The sequence below is a fragment of the Ovis canadensis genome, chromosome 22 (genome assembly GCF_042477335.2).
Source record: "Ovis canadensis isolate MfBH-ARS-UI-01 breed Bighorn chromosome 22, ARS-UI_OviCan_v2, whole genome shotgun sequence".
Lineage (NCBI taxonomy): Eukaryota > Metazoa > Chordata > Mammalia > Artiodactyla > Bovidae > Ovis > Ovis canadensis.
In genome coordinates this window covers 41,043,035-41,066,864 of record NC_091266.1, presented here as the reverse complement: position 1 = coordinate 41,066,864, position 23,830 = coordinate 41,043,035, and the positions used below count along the sequence as shown (strand labels likewise).

Below are 23,830 nucleotides of genomic sequence, written 5' to 3'. Positions count from 1 at the left end.
TGCACTAACTTTTAAACTGCTCACAGGAGGAAATCAATAGATTATATGAAATAGAAGATGCAGTTTTTTTGTTTCATTTCCTTGTATTGCATAAAGTTTTCTGTAACTGCAGGCCAATATCTATATTTGTTTTCTAAATGTTCTCATATACTTTTTTAAAAAAATATTATTGTTCTGGAAACCAATAGAATTTTTTACTCTTTAATCAGTATTAAAACTTATTTTGAAAGAGATATGAGTTCCATTATTCAATAAAGTTTATTGATTCCATATTACATTGCAGACCCCCTGTTTTAGATGCTGGGGTAAGATATTAAACAGATCATATAATTTTTTTTAATAAACAATTATAACTAAAAACTAAGTATACACTGTCAGAACTAAGAGATATCTCTCACATTGATCAAAATCAACCCTCAAACCCACCTATGAGGAGGAAAGGACTCTGATTAAGTACTGATGGGCAACCTACTTACATCTGTACCTGAAGATGTATATTATTGTTTACCTGCAATCCATTGACTTTATTTCATTTCATCCTACCTGATTGATAGTTGGAAATAACAGTATTTAATCCATGTTTACTTCATTATTAATGAAACTCAATGTTTTGCTCAAGAGCATTGGTCTTTTGCATTATTTGGAGCATTGTAATTCTACTGTTTCCCATTTCTTTCTTATTATTTAGCAATAATAATAAATCCTTAAAAACCCTTCAAGACTCTGAATCTACCAGCCTATGCCTTTCTGATGTCATCTCTAAACTTTCCAAGTCTCATTTGCCACTTCCCTCATCTCCCTGAACTCTATATATTGAAGTGCCCAATGGCCCAGTGTTTAGATCTCTTCTCTTCTCTATCAATACTTACTCCTTTAGTGACTCCAATGTTGTGGCTCAAAAGTATCAATACACTGACACCCTCCCAATTTATATCCCCAGCCCCTAATTTTCCACCATTCCTGCTTCTAAACTCAGCCTCAAATTTCTACCTGCCTACCCCACATCTGTATCAGGGGCTCAAGAAACCATAGAGCACAAGAGACCTGGCTCCTCGTCCCCCTCTGACTGCACACTCTGGCCATTCTCTCCCTGATCACCAACCAAAGAGGTCTCCCCAGGTCATCCTAAATAGAAGTATCTACAGACACCCAAAATTCATGGCCCCTCATTTATTTTGATCCATAGCACTTCCATTCTCTGATATATTCTATAACTAAATTAATAGATGGTATAGAAGATAGATAAAGAGAAAGCAACATTTCTATAACATTGTTTTGGTGCTTTATAGATTTAACTGACAAATGTCATCCTCTTAGCAACCCATGAAGTAGATACTACAATTTTCCTCTTTTTATAGATGAGTCTAATGAGGTAAAGATCATTCAGCTGTTTGGCAAGGGGCTGCCATCTATGGGGTTGCACAGAGTTGGATACGACTGAAGTGACTTAGCAGCAGCAGCAGCAGAATAAATGCTGGCTGTCAGGCTCTAAACTACAGGTCATTAGCCACTACCCTTCATGGCCTTTCATATCAGTGTGTGTGTATATATATACATATATATATATATATATATATATATCAGTGCGTGTGTATATATATATATATATATATACACATCATCTACATATTTTTCCTGTCTCCCATTAGCATGTAAACAGGAACTCTATTGTGTTTAATATCTTACCCCAGCACGTAAAACAGGGGGTCTGCAATGTAGTAGGGAATCAATAAACTTTATTGAATAATGGAACTCATATCTCTTTCAAAAGAAATTTTAATGCTGATCAAAGAGAAAAAAATTCTATTGGTTTCCAGAACAATAATTTTTTTTTAAAAAAAGAGTATTTGAGAACATTTAGAAAACAAATATAGATATTGGCCTGCAGTTACAGAAAACTTTATGCAATACAAGGAAATGAAACCAAAATAAAAAAATGAACATTTTAAGTTCTAAGTCATATTTCCCAGAAACAATTCTGCCATGTTCGTCATTTTATGCACTATTAGCGTTAAGAAAAGGGCAATCAGATTGGTAAATTCATAAATCATCCCTGTGCTTTTACCTTAAAAAATTAACACTGAGAAAATAATAATAAAGCCTTAAACTGGGGCCATAACACTGGGAATAGAATGAAAGGAAACCCTTGAGAAATAACTAACAGTGATATTAGCAGAGGCTGTGGGTTCATTTAATTTTAACTGATGACATCCAGGTTTCTACCTTGAATGATCTGGCAGAGTAACTCAACTCAACCATCAACTACCCTATCCTGAGGGTAGTTGAAATTCAAAGGGGACATGGCAATTATATTTTACCTACGTAATAGCTACACTGAGACGGCTGTTAGATATGTAGGCCTGCTGTACATGATAGAGGTCATAGCACATTGACTTAAGAGTTACCAGAACGTGGAGAAGATGCTCAAAACCATGAGATTTCCCAGGCAGCAGCGTGCGGGGTAGAACGGGGTGGGTGGTGGTGGAGCTGGTGGTGGTTAAGAAGGTCAAAGGCAGAAAGTTAGGGAACACCAAGCGTAGTGCCTGCTACTGTGGATTGTGCATGGTATGTATTCAATGAATGTCTAGGAATAAGAAAATTGTAGTATCAACGACCTGCCAAAATTTAGGAAAAAAGTTCCTAAAATTCTGGCTTTTAATCAAGCTGAGAAACCAGTGATTATGCAAACACAAAAATCTCTCTTTGACTCCTTCTTTTGAGCTTGCTTTTGAATGGCTGGCTACTTTTCCTGTATCATGCATGCACGGGTGCTAAGTCACTTCAGTTGTGTCTGACTCTTTGCGACACTATGGACCATAGCCCACCAGGCTTCTCTGTCCATGGGATTCTCCAGGCAAGAATACTGGAGTGGGTTGCCATGCCCTCCTCCAGGGAATCTTCCTGATCCAGGGATCAAATTGGTGTCTCTTATGTCTCCTGCATTGCCAGGAGTGTTCTTTAGCATGAGCGCCACCTGTGAAACCTCTCCTGTATCATATTAGACCTCAAAAATCTATGCAGCTAATTTGTAAAAAAGAAAAAAAAAGTAACTGCTACATGTAGAGTCAATCAATAAAACAAGTAGTCATTGAGCATCCTTGATTTGCAAAGACATCTTGTTAGGGTGAAAGTTCAGTGTAAAATGTGTGTATAAAACATTGTCCCTATTCTCAGAGAGTGCAAAACACAATCTGGAAATAGACAACTCCACTAAGACTGAAGTAACAATGCCTAATAGCCTATGTGCTAGAGGAACAGCAGATAATAAGACCTTCACAATTTCAAGGAAGAGTCGTACCCAACTTGGAAATACACAGAAGGTCTCACAGAGAAGATAGTCCTACTATGGACAGAGAGGCCAGGAGTGAGGCAGAGAAAATTTACAGAAATTTCAAAGGTCAAAGGTTCCTAAAGGAAGCAGTCTGGAAAACAATGGACTGGAGAAAGGTGGAAAGGCGGGGGTTGGGAGGAATCAAACTTGCCCTCAAATCCAAGTATGATTTATCTCAATAACATACACATACACATACACACACACACACACACACACACACACACACACACACAGAGTCCATCACTCAGTAGAGCATCTTCTTTTCTTTTCCCTCATTTAAAAATCTATTTTGCATCTCCTTCCAGTGAAACTCAAAATCTAAACCAAGGCTTCCCTTGCCTGCCTAAAAATGTTAGTTACATCCAGTTTTCTCTAAGAGTCATGGAGTTCTTGGAGTCAAGAATTTGGGGCTTCACATTTGAGGGGGTGGTAGGCACTGGAAAGGAAGGGGAAGATTTAGTGAGACCTAGATTTTCACAGAAACAAAATCCTAGAAGGCTTAATTTCTTGGAGATTTTCATTCCCACATTAGACAAGTCACTTTGGACAGAAATAGAATGTGGCTTTGATAAATTACTTATCTCATCTCTGATTACTCATTTCTAATGAGACTTGATTCCAAGTAATCTCAAACCCCAGCCCAAGTCCTGGTCATTTCAACATCCCATCGACAGAATAAAATGGCAATTCCACCACGGGATTCAGAGGGCCACTAAAGTTCCCTGTAAACAATAATGACCCATAACACCTTCATCTTTCCCCAGAAGTCTGGGGTTTCCCCAGGGTACTGGGTACCCAAAGCAAAGAAGGGACAGCACCCCAGGTCCACAGCTTTACAGCCTCTGGAAAGCCATCCTCATATTCCTAGTGATCAGTTGGACTTCACCCATGCATCTTCCCTCTACCAGTGATGGTGTACCTGGACTCACCTGAATGAATATATATTCATCCTGGACCACCAGGGAACTGATGTCGATGGAGCGGGCAAAAGGCCCACTCCGAGTAGTCTCGGCACATTCCTGGATCCTGCAGGTGAGGTAGTGAGCATCTGCAAGGGGAGGGAAGAGCAACACTTAGACACAGGGGAAAATGGTAAGCAAAGCTCTCAGCACACAGAGCTTTACCTCCTGGGAACAATGATGCAATTTAAAACAACCATTATATTGCATTTTCTTGTCCACAGAATTTGTAATAATTTTTTTTAAAAAGAGTATCTAGTTCAGGCAAGGGAGCAGGAAAGAGTTAATTTTATAGCCTACCAGTTAAAGAGAAATTGGTACAGATTTCTGGAGGAACAAATTTGAAATATCTATCAGAATTTTAAATGTACATATCTTGTACCAATAATGCTAACTCAAGTGATGTTTTCTAGAGAAATGTTCATATATCTTCAGAAAGAGGCAAGGGCGAAAATGTTCATTGTGGTATTGTTCACAGCAATGAAAAACCGGAAACTGGCTAATGTACATGAACTAAGGAACATTTAAATAATCAAAGGTACAGATATAACAAAGTACCACACTGCGAATAAAAGAGACCCCCAGATGGTGCCACGGTAAAGAATCCACCTGAAACGTAGGAGACACAGGTGACGCAGGGTCGATCCCTTGGTCAGGACAATCCCCTGGAGGAGGGCATGGCAACCCACTCCAGTATTCTTGCCTGGAGAATCTCATGGACAGAGGAGCCTGGTGGGCTATAGTCCATGGATTGCAGAGTCAGATACCAGTGAAGCGACTGAGCATGCACAAGCACCCGTGGCATGATCCAATTGATGAAAAAAAAAATCAAATAAAGATGTCTTTATAAATATAGGTTTGTGCCATAACTGCATGGAAATAAAATGTTTTAAAGAATACCTACATAAATGAGCTATGATTAATTCTGGGGAAAGGAATGGGCTTAAGGAGACAGAGTTGAAGTGGGGCCTTTCCTTTTTATATTATGTGCATCTATATTTTGTCTACAATAAGAATATATTTACTTATTATATAATTACTTGTAAAATCTTCCTCAATCAACCCCTGAAATCTATACACTGAATGAGGAATCCAGGAGTCCACAGGTGCATTTCTATAAAGAAACCTCTGCATACACTTGCTTTAAAAATAATGGTGTTTAAAAATAAATGGGTCAAAGTAAAAAGTAAAGGTCACTTTAGGGTTAAAAGCAGAGAACTCTTTGTTATTGCCTAAAATAACATGCATTACTACATACATCTAATGCATTTGCCCACTTAAATATGTACAGGTGTGCATGAGTACTGGAGGAGACACTGGAAGGAGTGGTAAGCAGCAGAGACAAATGAAGGCAAAACTTTAAATGAGCAAAAATTTATAACTGAGTTTATAACGAGGGTACTTTAAACTATCCCTAATTCTTGTTCTTTAATTAAGTGATTGATGGAATGATCCCGCAAGTACTCCTTGTGTGTATATAATGTAGTGGATATTATTTTAAAAGCACCAGGAATATGGCAGTGAATGAGGCAGAGATTTTCTATTCTGAAAGGCCCTGCTGTCTAAGAAGGGGTTCACACATATCTTTAGCTAGATATTACACACATTTATTAATGAACATGATGCTAATTTAACAAAAAATGTGTTTTGGTAGGAAATAAATTCATTACATGTGACAGCCCTACTTTTTAAATGTCTGTATCTGGGCAAAGTCAATTTTCTTTGGTTTCCTAAACCCAGACACATCAAACACTGATTTCATTCTCTCCATCAGCAGTCTCATCATCTGCCCAGCAGCTCAAGCCTCTTCACTTTTCTTTCTTCCACATGACATGTGACCCAGCTGGTCCAAACCTTGAATTCTGTCCCTAAAGTGCTTCTAGAATCTCTCTTCTTCTATCCATGACCCTTGCCACTTGCCTCAACAAGGCCTCCCATTTCACAACTGCTACTCAGGTGCAGGATGGATTGGAAACTGGCTGAACCTGAGGAAAGGAGCCAACATCATCTCTCAACCCTAACCTCAGCTAATCCCTCCTGGGTCAAAAACCAGCAACAGTTCTGACTGACAGGGGACAAGGCCCAGATAATTTTCTGTGAAATAGAAGGTCTTTTACAACTAGCCTTTGAAATCAAATGTCTAAGGGGCCAGGTGAATAACATAAGAGGAAACTGAGTTGGGAAAGCTGATGAATGACAGCTGGCACATGGCCTCAGTGTCTGGGATCACTGCGGAACAGCTGGGACTGTAGTAACATGGCCAACACTTGCCTCTTTATGGGGGAGCTGCTTCTCTGCATCAGTCATCACTGAGATGCAGGAATAAGATGTTCTGAGTTTCTACATAAAGGTAAAGGTCCCAACTTTTTTAATGTGAAATTTCCTAATGTTTAAAAAATTGACAGCTAATTTAAATTTAAAATATGATGCAGGCCAAACAGTACAAGGCCAACCAAAACAAACCTACAGCCCAAACAAGCCCAGGAGCCATTCCTTTTGCATATTGATTCTGTGGTTTGGTCCCTCCCTACCCTCCAAAGACACTGCCCCATCCCCCTATGCCTGATGCATTAGCAAGACCAGCTTGCTTCTCGTTCGTGAGTGCAGCCTGCAGGCCCCTTCCTCTTTGTCTCTGTCCACACAGGAAGCCAAGAGTGGCCTGGCTTTGCACCACTGGCTGGGAGGACAGGGAAGGCAAGAAGCCCAGGCTACCGTTTGGAGCACATGGCTGTCCACCAGGAATATTGTTGGCCCCACACTGCCTGAGTAATTTGTTCCTAGAATAAAGCACTGAAACCCAGCAAAATGCTGTAAATACATGTAAAGAAACCACAAGTGTTGACATGACAACCTGCTTCTTTCCTGCCAGCGAGTGCCCTGGAAAGCTCCTTATACCAGTAATCAAAGGTATGCACAGGAGGACAGCTGTTTATCCCTCCCACGGGCTCATTTCCTCCCTGTCTGTTTGTTATTTACTCCCACACTTGGACACTTTGAAAAAAGAATCAGGTGCATTCAAGGCCACCCCAAACAAAACCAAAACCTACCTAAACCTTGGCCCCTAGTAGGTCAGCTATTATGCCAAACTTACCCTATTTGCTGGCTCCCACCCTGATTGCCACTGCCTAGCATGGAACAAAAGGTCCAATTCAACAGGAAAGCAGCACTAAAATGAGTTTTAAAAGTCAGGGGCCTTGTAGTTTTTGGTCAGACTCATATCTGAGAAGTCTCAATACTTTTATTTTCCAAAACAAAGAGACACAATAATAAGTGCTTGCACCTGCTGCCTGGGGAGAACCCAAAATGGGGAGGCTGGGGAGAGGAATGAGTCAGGCGGGCCAGGCTACCAGGTGAAAGTGACCGGAGGTCACAGCACATTGTGGGTGTCATAAGGTGAGCAGGAGTCACCACTTGGCTCAAGCCTCTAATTTGCCAAATGTCTTAAATATGGACTTGGGACATTATCTCCAAATGAGGCCGAATAAAGATTCTATGATGAAACTGAAAGCAAATATTTATCATATAACTTGAGATCCCCAAATAGGCTTCTAATGACTGTGACACTTTTTTAAATAATTTATTCATTTACTTTATTTTTGGCTGGATTGGTCTTCATCTCCACACGCAGGCTTTCTCTGGTTGTGGTGTGATGGCTTCTTACTGCAGTGGCTTCTCTTATTGAAGAGCACAGGCTCTAGGATGTGCAGGCTTCAATAGTCGCTCTCCAGCTCGAGAGCACAGGCTCAGAAGAAGGGCTTAGATGCCCAATGGCATGTGGAATCTTCCTGGACCAGGGATCGACCTCCTGTCCCCTGCATTGGCAGGAAGATTCTCAACCACTGGAACACCAGGGAAGGTCTATGCCTGTGGCACTTTTGTATGCTTTAATAACACAAGATACCAGATAAAAAGGAAGAGGTCCAGGTCTCTGAAGGATATCGTGGTGTAAAAGAAAGGCCTCTGAAGGTAGAAAATTGTTGTTAAGTTGCTCAGTCATGTCTGACGTTTTGCAACCGCATGGACTGCAGCACACCAGGCTTTCCTGTCCTTTCCCAACTCTGGGAGCTTGCTCAAACTCATGTCCATCGAGTCGGTGATGCCATCCAACCATTTCACTGTTCCCTTCTTCTCCTGCCTTCAGTCTTTCCCAGCATCAGGTTTTTTTCTAATGAGTCAGCTCTTTGAGTTAGGTGGCCAAAGTATTGGAGTTTCAGCATCAGCATCAGTCCTCCAGTGACTATTCAGGACTGATTTCCTGTAGTGTTGATGGGTTTGATCTCCTTGCAGTGCAAGGGACTCTCAAGAGTCTTCTCCAACACCACAGTTCAAAAGCATCAGTTCTTTGGCATTCAGCCTCCTTTATGGCCCAACTCTCATATCCAAACATGACTACTGGGAAAACCATAGCTTTGACTAGACGGACCTTTGTTGGCAAAGTAATGTCTCTGCTTTTTAACATGCTATAAGGAAAAGTGAGAAATTCAAATCCTGAACTTGCTACTTGCTGGTTATCCTTGGTTAAGCAGTAGTACCACTTTTCATCTGTGAAGTGCAAACAAGCTCGTATTTGTCTCTCAGGACTGTCATCGGGATTAAATAAGATTAGGTATGAAATATGCTTAGTTGAATACATTTTTAAAAACCAAAAATTTTAGTTCTTTTTATTATGAAGAGAAGAAGAAGGGGATTTAACACTCAGTATCTTTCATAATTCAATTAATAGCAAGTAATGTTGTGCTTTATTGTGGAGAATCAAAAGACCATGATAGCACAAGTCCTACTAGTAAAGTCATACTCTGGACTGACATCACTGATGATTTTCTCTAAATGCTATAGGTGGTCAGACAAGAAAAAGCATACCTGAGCTGGAATAATCAAGGAGGACTTGAAGATGGAGAGAGTGCTTGTGTTTAGCCTGGATGGAGAAGTGTTCTATGAGAGAAGGGAATTTTTAAGAAAGAGAGTAAAAACTGTATGTGGATGTTTAGGTAGGGAAAGCCCTTGGAAGGTATTATATAATTACATGATAATTGGTGGACATTGATACATCCTTATTTTTTGAACTTAAAACCAGAAAGACTAGACTGAATGAAATTCTCATTTGGTTACTCTTGTGGTAAAACCTGAGAGGGATTTCCCAAATGGTTGAGAGCAACATAATCTTCATGACTAGTGTATTTCTAAGTATCAAATGCCCTTATAAAGTATTTCTAAGATTTGGTACAGTCACTCCTCCACTTACAAAAACTAAAAGTCAAAGGCTTTGTTCCTTGCCCCGTGAATAGAGATCTGCTTCATAACTTTATTGATTAGTTATAAGGTGGTACCCAGAGAAGGCAATGGCACCCCATTCCAGTACTCTTGCCTGGAAAATCCCATGGATGGAGGAGCCTGGTAGGCTGCAGTCCATGTGGTCGCTAAGAGTCGGACATGACTTAGTGACTTCACTTTCACTTTTCACTTTCATGCATTGGAGAAGGAAATGGCAACCCACTCCAGTGTTCTTGCCTGGAGAATCCCAGGGACAGGGGAGCCTGGTGGGCTGCCGCACAGAGTCGCACAGAGTTGGACGTGACTGAAGCGTCTTAGCAGCAAGGTGGTACCATCACACCACTGTGCCAACCTCATGCCTCCCCATCTAGCAGATGGTGGCCCAAGGGTCTTATTTGGTGAGAAGGAGTGACTTTAGATTCAATGATTCGTTTCTTTTGTGTTTGGTCAAGGTGCATAGAGAAGCTGCATGCATCCGACACTCCCTGAGGTTCCAGAAACCTGAAAATATAAGTCTGATTCTTGCCCCAGAGGAATCCCAGGCCAGTGACAGAGATAGAATATTTACACAACTGAACATGCCTGGCATCTGTGCTGCACAGAGGCTAATCAGAGAACTTAGGAATTCTGAAAGAGTATGAAGAAGAAACCCCAGCATCCTTAGTCTTCCCAACAGGCTGCATCTCCACCAGGAGTTTTGTAAGGCAAGCTTCTCATCCATCTACATCAATGAGTTTCACAGTGAAGTCTAGCATTTTTCACTGTGTCAAACCTTTCCAAAAGGATCACCTCCTTAGAAGCCTGGATTAAAGTCTTGTCATCTTTGCTTCTCTCCTAGCACTGACTTTATAAAGCTTCAGTAAATGCAAAATGCCAAAGAATGCCCAAACTACCATACAACTGCACTCATCTCACACGCTAGTAAAATAATGCTCAAAATTCTCCAAGCCAGGTGTCAACATTACGTGAACCATGAATTTCCAGATGTTCAAGCTGGATTTAGAAAAGGCAGAGGAACCAGAGATCAAATTGCCAACATCCATTGGATCACCGAAAAAGCAAGAGAATTCTAGGAAAAAACATCTACTTCTGCTTAACGACTGAGCCAAAGCCTTTGACTGTGTGGACCACAACAAACTCCAGAAAAGTCTGAAAGAGATGGGAATACCAGACTACCTGACCTACCTCTTGAGAAAACTACATGCAGATCAGGAAGCAACAGTTAGAACTAGACATGGAACAACAGACTGGTTCCAAATAGGGAAAGGAGTACATCAAGGCTGTATATTGTCACCCTGCTTAAACTTATATGCAGAGTACATCATGAGAAATGCTGGGCTGAAAGAAGCACAAGCTGTAATCAAGATTGTCGATAGAAATATCAATGACCTCAGATATGCAGATGACACCACACTTGTGCCAGAAAGCGAAGAACTAAAGAGCCTCTTGATGAAAGTGAAAAGGGACAATGAAAAAGTTGGCTTAAAACTCAACATTCTGAAAACTAAGATCATGGCATCTGGTCCCATAACTTCATGGCAAAGAGACAAGGAAACAGTAGAAACAGTGACAGACTTTATTTTGGGGGCTTCAAAATCACTGCAGATGGTGACTACAGCCATGAAATTAAAAGATGCTTGCTCCTTGGAAGAAAAGTTATGACCAACCTAGATAGTATTTTCAAAAGCAGAGACATTACTTTGCCAACAAAGGTCTGTCTAGTCAAGGCTATGGTTTTTCCAGTAGCCATGTATAGATGTGAGAGTTGGACTATAAAGAAAGCTGAATGCTGAAGAATTGATGCTTTTGAACTGTGGTGTTGGAGAAGACTCTTGAGAGTCCCTTGGACTGCAAGGCGATCCAACTGGTCAATCCTAAAGGAGATCAGTCCTAAGTGTTCATTGGAAGGACTGATGCTGAAGCTGAAAGTCCAATACTTCGGCCACCTGATGCAAAGAACTAACTCAATGGAAAAGACTCTGATGCTGGGAAAGATTGAGGGCAGGAGGTGAAGGGGACAACAGAGGATGAGATGGTTGGATGGTATCACTGACTCAACAGACATGAGTTTGTGTAAGCTCCAGGAATTGGTAATGGACAGGCAGGCCTGATGTGCTGCAGTACATGAGGTCGCAAAGAGTTGGACCCGACTGGGCAACTGAAGGGCAAGTTAAGCTGAACTGAATTACATTACATTTTTGTTACATTCAGATTTATGAGTATGTTTTTTTTTAAGAGTGTTAAATATTCAAACTATCCTAAATGTCATGCCTCCTTCCATCTCAGAGAGGAAAGAAAAAAAAAAAATTTTCCATGATTCTCTCAACTTCCATCCCTTTGGGTATACACATATTGTCAAAATTTTTTTTTTTTAATTTTTAGTTTTTTATTTTTTAAATTTTAAAATCTTTAATTCTTACATGCATTCCCAAACATGAACCCCCCTCCCACCTCCCTCCCCAGAACATCTTTCTGGGTCATCCCCATGCACCAGCTATTGTCAAAATTTTAAAAAGTGAATTAAAATTGTGAACAAAAAGCAAATTCTGCTCTTCAGGTCTTTTCTTAGAGAAATACTCAGGAGCTATTTATTTTAAATAAACAGCATTGTGTTGGGGAAGACTCTTGAGAGTACCTTGGACTGCAAGGAGATCCAACCAGTCCATTCTAAAGGAGATCAGTCCTGGGTGTTCTTTGGAAGGAATGATGCTAAAGCTGAAACTCCAGTACTTTGGCCACCTCATGCGAAGAGTTGACGCATTGGAAAAGACTCTGATGCTGGGAGGGATTGGGGGTAGGAGGAGAAGGGGATGACCGAGGATGAGATGGCTGGATGGCATCACCGACTTGATGGACATGAGTTTGAATGAACTCCGGGAGTTGGTGATGGACAGGGAGGCCTGGCGTGCTGCAATTCATGGGGTCAAAAGCAAAGAGTCGGACACGACTGAGCGACTGAACTGAACTGAACTGAACTCTCAAATGCAAATAAGTGAAATGGAGCAGATTTCAAGAAACTCTTAAAAAATATTTAGCTTCCAAAAGCCTCCCTTTTCTCACCTGGGGAGTGGGGCTAACCTATTTGTAGGCATAGTGCAAAACAACAGAGACTGACATTTTCAAAAAACTGTCCAATACAGCACCCGAGACAAGGTAGGTCCTACAAAGCAGCAAGAAAAGAAAAGACAGCTACCATTCCTCCCTATTGTGCTTATGGATTTAGAGTTCTGTGAAACTTCTTTGTACCCACATGAAAATTCTAGTGTTTTTTCCTTCCTATGGCATGAGGGTAGTCTCACAGAGTTACAGCCGTTTAGAAATCATAGCAACTCTGAATGCCTTAGGATTCCTAATGCTCCATTCAAGGTTCTTTCTGCTCCACCCACTAAATATACTGACTGTGAATATGATGACTAGGTGGTAATGATGATGATGATGATAAGAAGTAACATTTTTGAGCCTTCACTCTGTTGTCTGGTTCAATAAAAAAATATATGTATTAAACTGATTATTACAAGAAGGTAAGAGCCATGTAGGAATTATTGCAACCCAGATAAGAAGTCACAACTATTATGATTTCTTTTCACAGATGAGGGAACTTAAGCAATGATTAAGTAAATGTACCTGAATTCCATGGCTCTAGAAGGTGACAGAGCTGGGATTTGCACCCAGGCAATTGGACACCAGAACCAGTAATCCTAACCATTGTGTATTTAAACTGTGAAAGGAAAACCAGGCTGAGAATCAGACCAGAATCCATATTCTGGTTCTTTCCGTCACTGACTATCTACCTGTGATCTTGGGCCAATTGTTACATATTTTGGTACTTTTTGGAAAGTGATACAATTTGAAAACTGCAAATACAGTCCAACTATTTTCTTTTTTTTAATTCTGAGATCCTTTTTCAAGTAAAAGTTTATCTCACTTAGTCGTGTCTGACTCTTTGTGACCCCATGGACTATATAGTCCATGGAATTTTCCAGGCCAGAATACTGGATTGGGTAGCCTTTCCCTTCTCCAGGGGAATCCTCCCAAGCCAGGGATCAAACCCAGTCTCTCCCGCATTGCAGGTGGATTCTTTAAGGCAAAATTATTTGCCTTACTAATGAAGCCTGAATGCTCTGTTAAGGTGTAATGGGTTTAATCTTGGCTTAGTGAGAAAGTACAGTAACTCATGAAGAGTTGATAATGGTTCCAAGACAAGGAATGGTACTACACATGCTATGGGTTTTGATTCTAGAAATGTGAAGTGAAGCGAAAAGCCAAGGAGAAAAGGAAAGGTATAAGCATCTGAATGCAGAGTTCCAAAGAATAGCAAGGAGAGGTAAGAAAGCCTTCTTCAGCGATCAATGCAAAGAAATAGAGGAAAAGAACAGAATGGGAAAGACTAGAGATCTCTTCAAGAAAATTAGAGATAACAAGGGAATATTTCATGCAAAGATTGGCTCGATAAAGGACAGAAATTGTATGGACCTAACAGAAGCAGAAGATATTAACAAGAGATGGCAAGAATACATAGAAGAACTGTACAAAAAGGATCTTCATGACCCAGATAATTAATCACAATGGTGTGATCACTCATCTAGAGCCAGACATCCTGGAATGTGAAGTCAAGTGGGCCTTGGAGAGCATCATTACAAACAAAGCTACTGGAGGTGATGGAATTCCAGTAGAGCTATTTCAAATCCTGAAAGATGATGCTGTGAAAGTGCTGCACTCAATATGCCAGCAAATTTGGAAAACTCAGCAGTGGCCATAGGACTGGAAAAGGTCAGTTTTTATTCCAATTCCAAAGAAAAGCAATGCCAAACAGTGCTCAAACTACCGCACAATTGCACTCATCTCACATGCTAGTAAAGTAATGCTCAAAATTCTCCAAGCCAGGCTTCAGCAACACGTGAACCATGAACTTCCTGATGTTCAAGCTGGTTTTAGAAAAGGCAGAGGAACCAGAGATCAAATTGCCAACATCCACTGGATCATGGACAAAGCAAGAGAGGTCCAGAAAATTATCTATTTCTGCTTTATTGACTATGCCAAAGCCTTTGACTGTGTGGATCACAATAAACTGTGGAAAATTCTGAAAGAGATGGGAATACCAGACCACCTCACCTGCCTCTTGAGAAATCTGTATGCAGGCCAGGAAGCAACAGTTAGAACTGGACATGGAACAGCAGACTGGTTCCAAATAGGAAAAGGAGTACCTCAAGGCTCTGTATATTGTCACCCTGCTTATTTAACTTCTATGCAGAGTACATCATGAGAAATGCTGGACTGGAAGAAACACAAGCTGGAATCAAGATTGCCGGGAGAAATATCAATAATCTCAGATATGCAGATGACACCACCCTTATGGCAGAAAGTGAAGAGGAACTCAAACGCCTCTTGATGAAAGTGAAAGAGGAGAATGAAAAAGTTGGCTTAAAGCTCAATATTCAGAAAAAGAAGATCATGGCATCCGGTCCCATGACTCCATGGGAAATAGATGGAGAAACAGTGGAAACAGTGTCAGACTTTATTTTTGGGGGTTCCAAAATCACCACAGATGGTGATTGCAGCCATGAAATTAAAAGACGCTTACTCCTTGGAAGAAAAGTTATGACCAACCTAGACAGCATAGTCAAAAGCAGAGACATTACTTTGCCAACTAAGGTCCATCTAGTCAAGGCTATGGTTTTTCCAGTAGTCATGTATGGATGTGAGAGTTGGACTGTGAAGAAGGCTGAGCACCGAAGCATTGATGCATTTGAACTGCGGTGTTGGAGAAGACTCTTGAGGATCCCTTGGACTGCAAGGAGATCCAACCAGTCCATTCTGAAGGAGATCAACCCTGGGATTTCTTTGGAAGGAATGATGCTAAAGCTGAAACTCCAGTACTTTGGCCACCTCATGCGAAGAGTTGACTCATTGGAAAAGACTTTGATGCTGGGAGGGATTGGGGGCAAGAGGAAAAGGGGATGACCGAGGATGAGATGGCTGGATGGCATCACTGACTCAATGGACTTGAGTCTGAGTGAACTCCGGGAGTTGGTGATGGACAGGGAGGCCTGGCGTGCTGCGATTCATGGGGTCTCAAACAGTCGGACATGACTGAGTAACTGAACTGAACTGAACTGAACTGAGCTCATGTACAGGTGTACTTATTTCAGAGTCCTACAAGGCACACATATAGCTTATGCTTGAGAATTTCCAATGAAGAGAAACTCACTACTTCGCAAAGCAGTCAGCATCATTTTGGGGTTGCTTTAATGGTTACACATTTGTTCACTGAATTGAAATCTTCTCATTGTAAATTTTACTCCACATAAGAATCTTGTTAGACAATTGATGAAAAAATGATACCAAAAAAATATTGCTTATATTTGTTTTCTCAAACGTGTGAAACACTGGAAGATCACAAAAAGGTTAGAAAAGCTTGTCTAAGGTCAAACAGACTCTGACAGGGTTAATTCCCCAACTTAACTCAGTGAAAGTCACTCAGTTGTGTCCAACTCTTTGCAATCCCATGGATTATACAGCCCATGGAATCTCTAGGCCAGATGGAATCTTCCCAATCCAGGGACTGAACCCAGCTCTCCCGCATTGCAGGCAGATTTTTTACCAGCTAAGCCACCAGGGAAGCCCTAACTCTTAGGGCACCACATTAATACTCTAGTGACCCTCAGTTATCTCTTGGATGGGGAATGTGTATGTGACTGAGTAAGTGCGTGAAGGAGAAAGAAAGAGAAGAACATGAATAGGATTACTCACAGGGGACATTGATGACATTCAGAAAGAGATGATTTCCAGAAGAGAATGGGAGAAAAAGTCATTTGAATCTTTAATGTCGCAGCAGAAACAGGCTTCATACTGTTATTAACCAAATTGGTTGGCTTTGCCCTGTTTAAACTGTGCCAAGGCAAGAGAGAACTCAGTGGTTTTAGTTTAATCTGGAAATCTGACTGCCAAAGAGGAGGCCCAGGATTGGGGAAGAGTGGAGATTCTTACAGTAAACAAAGAAAAGGGGCCTATTCATGTTGGATTTGTTTCGGAGTGTGGGGCCAAGTTTAGAAAGAGGATTGTCAGTGCCACACCACGGCACTGAAGAGCCACACACCCTGATGCCACACCTGCAGTCCCTTCATTCTAGGGCAGTGCTGTCCAATGCGCACACAAGCGGAGACGCTGTGCCACGCTCAGTCACTTCAGCCGTGTTGCTCCGCAGGTGCTACAGAGCCGAGTAATTCCCAACCCCAGTACCAAGGCTCCTTCTCCAGGCTTACTGAGGACAACTGCCCCTGGGCTGTGACTTCAGTACCGTGCAAGGTACAGAATCCACACAGCAGTGTTGCTGAATAGGCACCTGGATAAAAATCATATTGGGAGTGTGTGCTTCATAATATGGAGACTCCCAGGTCCTGTATCAGACCCCCTAAAGCAACACCTCTGGGGGGACCCCAGGAATCTGCAATGAAAACTGCTCACCAGAGGATGGTCATGAATGCTACCTGTTGAGCAAGGTGGCCATGTGAACTGTGATGAAAGAAGATGAAGAGAAATAGAATTTACTGTTCAGGATCCCTCTGACTATAATTTTCAAAACAGCAATTGGCAAAGGTATAACATAGGGTTAAGGGTCTGAAACAGGCTGATTAATGAGCAGGCTTTTCAATATGCCAGTAGAAGTGGTATAATGAAGCAACGTCTGAGGAATTAAAGAAAAAATAATTATCTAAGATCCACTATGTCGTCTGATTTAAGATTGTTAGAGACATTATTGTTCTTTTAAATATATGAATTACAAAAGGACTCAAGGGATCTCGGGATTATTTAATATAGAAACACAAATATTTGTGTTTATTTGTCACCTTTATATTTTCCTTGGTAAATGTTCTGTTCAACCTTTTTCCCATTTTTTAATGGGTTGTCTCTTACTCCTATGTTTTAAAAGTTCTTTATGTGTTCTGGGTATAAGCCCTCTGTGAGTTATACGACCTACAAATAGTTTCTCCCACTGTCTTTATTGTGTCTCCTGAACAACAATTTTTTTTTTAAATTTTGATGAACTCTAATTTATCAGTCTTTTACTTTATCAATTTTTCTCTTGGTGTCAATCTAAGGTCAAAAAGATATTCTCCTCTATTTTCTTCCAAAAGCTTTATAATTTTATATTCTACATTTAGAAATAGGACCCATTTTAAATTAAATTTTCTATAAGTTGTAAATCACAGGTAAAGGTTTGTTTTTCCCATATGGTTGCCCAAATTTTTCCAAAGCCATTCATTAAAAATTATTATCCTCTCTCCACTCAATGTTTTGTATCCTATAACCCTGCCTTACATATTTGTTCTAGAAGCTATCCCCTCCAGATTCCTTGCGATATTCTATAAAGAGAACCATGTCAATGAGAATAATAATAGTTCAGTTTTTTCCTTTGTAATCTATATGAATTACATTTCATTTTCCTACTTGTCATGCACTGATTGGACTTTCAGCATAATGTTGAAAGGAGAAGTTAATAGTAAACATCCCTGCCTTTTTCCTACACTTATGAGGGGAAGCATTCAACACCTCATTATTAAATATGATGTTAGCATTGTATATTTCATCAGTTCAGTACAGTTCAGTTCAGTTGCTCAGTCGTGTCCGACTCTTTGCGACCCCGTGAATCGCAGCACGCCAGGCCTCCCTGTTCATCACCATCTCCCGGAGTTCACTCAGACTCACGTCCATCGAGTCCGTGATGCCATCCAGCCATCTCATCCTCAGCTGTCCCCTTCTCCTCCTGCCCACAATCCCTCCCAGCATCAGAGTCTTTTCCAATGAGTCAACTCTTCGCATGAGGTGGCCAAAGTACTGGAGTTTCAGCTTTAGCATCATTCCTTCCAAAGAAATCCCAGGGTTGATCTCCTTCAGAATGGACTGGTTGGATCTCCTTGCAGTCCAAGGGACTCTCAAGAGTCTTCTCCAACACCACAGTTCAAAAGCATCAATTCTTCGGTGCTCAGCCTTCTTCACAGTCCAACTCTCACATCCATACATGACCACAGGAAAAACCATAGCCTTGACTAGGCAGAACTTAGTCGGCAAAGTAATGTCTCTGCTTTTGAATATGCTATCTAGGTTGGTCATAACTTTTCTTCCAAGGAGTAAGCCTCTTTTAATTTCATGGCTGCAGTCACCATCTGCAGTGATTTTGGAGCCCCCCAAAAAATAAAGTCTGACACTGTTTCTACTGTTTCTCCATCTATTTCCCATGAAGTGATGGGACCAGATGCCATGATGTTTATTTTCTGAATGTTGAGCTTTAGGCCAACTTTTTCACTCTCCTCTTTCACTTTCATCAAGAGGCGTTTGAGTTCCTCTTCACTTTCTGCCATAAGGGTGGTGTCATCTGCATATCTGAGGTGATTGATATTTCTCCCAGCAATCTTGATTCCAGCTTGTGTTTCTTCCAGCCCAGCATTTCTCATGATGTACTTTGCATGTAAGTTAAATAAACAGGGTGACAATATACAGCCTTGACATACTCCTTTTCCTATTTGGAACCAGTCTGTTGTTCCATGTCCAGTTCTACCTGCTGCTTCCTGACCTGCATACAGATTTCTCAAGAGGCAGGCGAGGTGGTCTGGTATTCCCATCTCTTGAAGAATTTTCTACAGTTTATCGTGATCCACACAGTCAGAGGGTTTGGCATAATCAATAAAGCAGAAATAGATGTTTTTCTGGAACTCTCTTGCTTTTTCCATGATCCAGTGGATGTTGGCAATTTGATCTCTGGTTCCTCTGCCTTTTCTAAATCCAGCTTCAACATCAGGGAGTTCACTGTTCACATATTGCTGAAGCCTGGCTTGGAGAATTTTGAACATTACTTTACTAGCATGTGAGATGAGTGCAATTGTGTGCTAGTTTGAGCATTCTTTGGCATTGCCTTTCTTTGGGATTGGAATGAAAACTGACTTTTTCCAGTCCTGTGGCCACTGCTGAGTTTTCCAAACTTGCTGGCATATTGAGTGCAGCACTTTCACAGCATCATCTTTCAGGATTTGAAATAGCTCTACTGGAATTCCATCACCTCCACTAGCTTTGTTCATAGTGATGCTTTCTAAGGCCCACTTTACTTCACATTCCAAGATATCTGGCTCTAGATTAGTGATCACATCATCTTGACTATCTACCTGGGTCATGAAGATCTTTTTTGTACAGTTCTTCCGTGTATTCTTGCCACCTCTTCTTAATATCTTCTGCTTCTGTTAGGTCCATACCATTTCTGTCCTTTATCGAGCCAATCTTTGCATGAAATGTTCCCTTGTTATCTCTAATTTTCTTGAAGAGATCTCTAGTCTTTCCCATTCTGTTCTCTATTTCTTTGCATTGATCGCTGAAGAAGGCTTTCTTATCTCTTCTTGCTATTCTTTGGAACTCTGCATTTAGATGCCTGTATCTTTCCTTTTCTCCTTTGCTTTTTACCTCTTTTCTCTTCACAGCTATTTGTAAGGCCTCCCCAGACAGCCATTTTGCTTTTTTGCATTTCTTTTCTATGCGGATGGTCTTGATCCCTTTCTCCAGTACAATGTCATGAACTTCATTCCATAGTTCATCAGGCACTCTATCTATCAGATCTAGGCCCTTAAATCTATTTCTCGCTTCCACTGTATAATCATAAGGGATTTGAATTAGGTCATACCTGAATGGTCTAGCGGTTTTCCCTACTTTCTTCAATTTAAGTCTGAATTTGGTAATAAGGAGTTCATGATCTGAGCCACAGTCAGCTCCTGCTCTTGTTTTTGTTGACTGTATAGAGCTTATCTTTATTAGTTTATCTTTATTAGAAGTTTTCTTTCATTTGTAGTGTGTTGAGAGTTTTGTGTTCATGTTTTTATTCTCTCATTAGGCTAGCCATGTCAATTTGGTGAAATTCAAGTCTAAGTCAAATTCAAGTTTAAACTACCACATCAGGGTGAGGGAGAAGGAAATAAAGTATATTTTGTGCCATGTGCAATGATCAAAAAGATAGAGATGTATGTATATACGTGAGTGTGAATGCATGAGTGAATGCATAAGAAAGCATTCACCACATACCAAAGAAGAAAGAAATCATGCATTTCATTAGTGTACGCAAAATAAAACATCCCCAGTTCAGCTCAGTCTTATGTGCACTTTCTAAATAAAGGGGGAGGAGGGTTAGAGCCAATTCACTGAGTTGAAAGATGATTCTTTGAACTGTTGAAAAATTGATTTTATAAAAACCTAAAAAATCACACAGAATTAATATATACCATACTTTAACATAAGTGTGGCACATGACATTTATCCCTGTTTATATTTCTGTCTGCTGAGAAATGGAGTGTTTCCTGCTATATCAGTACACAATGATTTCACATCATCAGCAATTCTACCCCTCCAAATGTGAGTTCTTGAGCTCTAAGAGCACTTAGCATGGAGGAGAATACCTGTGATCTGGCAGGCACCAGGCTGCAGCCACTCCCTATGGTGAGCACTGAGGAACTCAGGATGTGAAAAACACAGGATACTGGCCCCAGATATGAAAGGAGTGATTTCAGTGAGCCCAGACTCTTGCATCTTCCCATACGAAGAAAAGTGCTATATTCGTTAATCTGGCTTTTCTTTAATTCACAAAATACTTTTGATGTTCAGACTACCTGCCCTTTGTTGCAGAATTCTATATAACCTGACTACTCCCCCCACCTCCTCAGATCAGCTCTCTCAGAGTTACTTGAGATGCTGTCTCCCAGGCATGATGTCCTAAAAATTCCCACCAAATAAAACATAACTCTCAACTTTAGGTTGTGAGTATTTTTTAAGTCGATTCTGCTTTCTTCAATTTTTGACAAGAGGCCAGGAACTTTATCTGTTTTGCATTTTTAATCTTATAAAATTTCACAGCAATCCTGCACTATAGGCCTTATTCTAATGTGGACCAGAATTCTTGAACTTTCAGAAAATAAGTTTAAGCTTAATGTAAGAAATTACTTTTTTTAAAAAGGGACAGAAACTTTGCTGTTTGTCCAGCAACAGAAAAGGATATGTGTTAAGCCTGAGCTCATGGAACCTGACGACACACTGTAAGAGGTTACTGGGAAAGGGATTTCTGGATCAGGTAGAAGGTCACACAGGCAGATACCACAGATCACATATATGGCTTAAAAAGGCTGACATGCAATCAAGGCCAGGGCCGGGTTTGTCCTGAAAACTGGTCTGTGGTTCATCTTCTGAGAGCTGCTGTCTTCCCCTCTCTGGCTCCTCTACTTCACCCCTTCAAACCCCTCCATCTCATCTTTCCTCCAGTGTTTCAGTTTTGTTTTGTTTTTTTTGTTTTTCTCCTCAGCAGTAAGAGTAATTTAGAATTCAGGTTTCACCACACTTATGATCACTGAATTTGAATATGTGGCATTATCTCCATAAATCTTAAAAAGCTTTTCTGTTAAAAAAAAAAAAAGAGTGTGGGTCATCCCTCATCCTTGGATGCTTCAGAGACTTACATTTACTCAAGATTCAAAAAAGAAAAAGGAAGGAAGGCAGGAAGGAAGGAACTCAGTAGACTGACAGGCATAGAGTAACATGGCAATTGCCTTCTAACTCTTTTGAAAATAAAAACAAAGCAAATAAAATATATTCCCCAAAGTGCATGTTTCTATCATACATCTGTGTTTGGCCTCAAAAGTGGTAGATTTCCCAAGGACACAGCTCATGCAGCTTCTTTATTTAATGTATCCTGAATGATATCCTAATGTCAGCATACAGGCCAAACACAATCTCCTTATGTTTGTACATTCAACCCATAGCCCTGAGGTGAGCAGGGCAAGGATGAGTGTCCCCAGATAATAGGGAGCTGGAGAACAGAGAGGTTAGAGGGTCTCGGTCTCATAGCTAATGGATAGCAGAATCCAGGATCTCAACTCACAGTATGGTACTTTGATCTGCTGCACTATTAGGTCACTGTTATTTTCATTTATTATTTGGGTCTATTTATGACCTAGAATATGCTAATCAGTTTTCATATATTTTACATATTTCATGTATATCATATATATAATTCACATATTTAATATACTTTAAGTTGATCTTTTTTTATTGGACAGGAAAGGCCCCCTATGGATACCTTCAGTTTCAGTTTAGTCTTAAACTGGTACAAAATGATACTTTATCAGTCAAATTCTGTTTAAGATGCATATAGGTGCGTGACGTACAAAGGGGTGAAATCCTGGATTACATTGCTAATTTGCAGGGACAATAGAGGCCTTGCTCAGCATGGTATTTCCAGGGCTGAGAAATTTGCCTGGCACACAGTAGGCCATCCCTAAATATTTGCTGAACAGACGAACAAATAGTTTTGCAAATAATTTTTCCAGTTACATTTTTTTCGTAATCTTGACTATGTAAAGGTTTAGTTATTTTTAAAGCTTGCAATCCCTGCAATTCACCACACGAATGCAAAATACCACGATGAGCTGTGGACATTCCTATTCGAATTACACTGAAGATGCCAGGAAATTCATCTCATTAACTCCCATCCCCAGAAAATTCATTCCTGAGAGTTTATTTCAATGAAACGTCTCCCTGGGGACTGAAGGCCTCTCCCCCACTCTAGGAAATAAAGATGGGTATGGCGGTAAGGGAGCTCAGGGCTTTTCATCTTCCCAAGTCATTAAAATGCAAATTGTGGGGGTGGAGGAGAGAGGCCTGCAGGCAGATTTCCCCGCCGGCTGGTGGCCGCAGCACTCACATCCGTCCGCTGTCCGCACCTCCATGTGCACCAGGTCTGCCTCCTTATCCAGTCCGGCCACTGACCTGGGGAGGAAAGGAGAGTCAGAAGCTCAGTGACCGCAAGGACAGCTGACAACAATGTGGGGAGGCGTTCGGGGTTATTACTCAGAAAGCTGCTTTCTAAAGGAGGCCTGTCTTGTACTGAGGACCCACAGAATATAGTGACTCCCAGGCCCTGCAGAGTGGTGGCCTCTGGCAGCTGCCACCTATAATGGTTACAACTCAGATGTCCCGGAGCGCTGCCAGGGAGTCAGAAACTCTCAAAAACATAGAAACTAAAAGATCACAGAATAATGTGCCCCATAGTAAAGCTGGTCTAAACTTCCGTCATTGACCCTCTACCATCCCATACCTGACTATTTCTCTGACTTCCTTTCCACCTGAGGTGCCATATTCCATACCGCTTTCTTCTCTCTGGGGAAAGTGGTTAACCCTCCCTTCTGGCTGTTTGCTTCCAGACACTCCTGCCCTCCTGAGTTTGGACTTATCTACCTTTCCT

General features: G+C 40.9%; 1 protein-coding gene across 1 annotated transcript in view; it reads right to left on the bottom strand.

The window, feature by feature from the left end:
- The window catches only part of SORCS3 (sortilin related VPS10 domain containing receptor 3), a 650,432-nt gene that overhangs the window by 167,929 nt on the left and 458,673 nt on the right, over positions 1–23,830 (bottom strand). Inside the window, exons 6-7 of the mRNA XM_069567050.1 lie at positions 23,291–23,355; positions 4,264–4,382 (exon numbers count right to left, since the gene is read on the bottom strand). Of these exons, the coding sequence (XP_069423151.1) occupies positions 4,264–4,382; positions 23,291–23,355 (184 nt within the window). The remainder of the gene's footprint in view (positions 1–4,263; positions 4,383–23,290; positions 23,356–23,830) is intronic.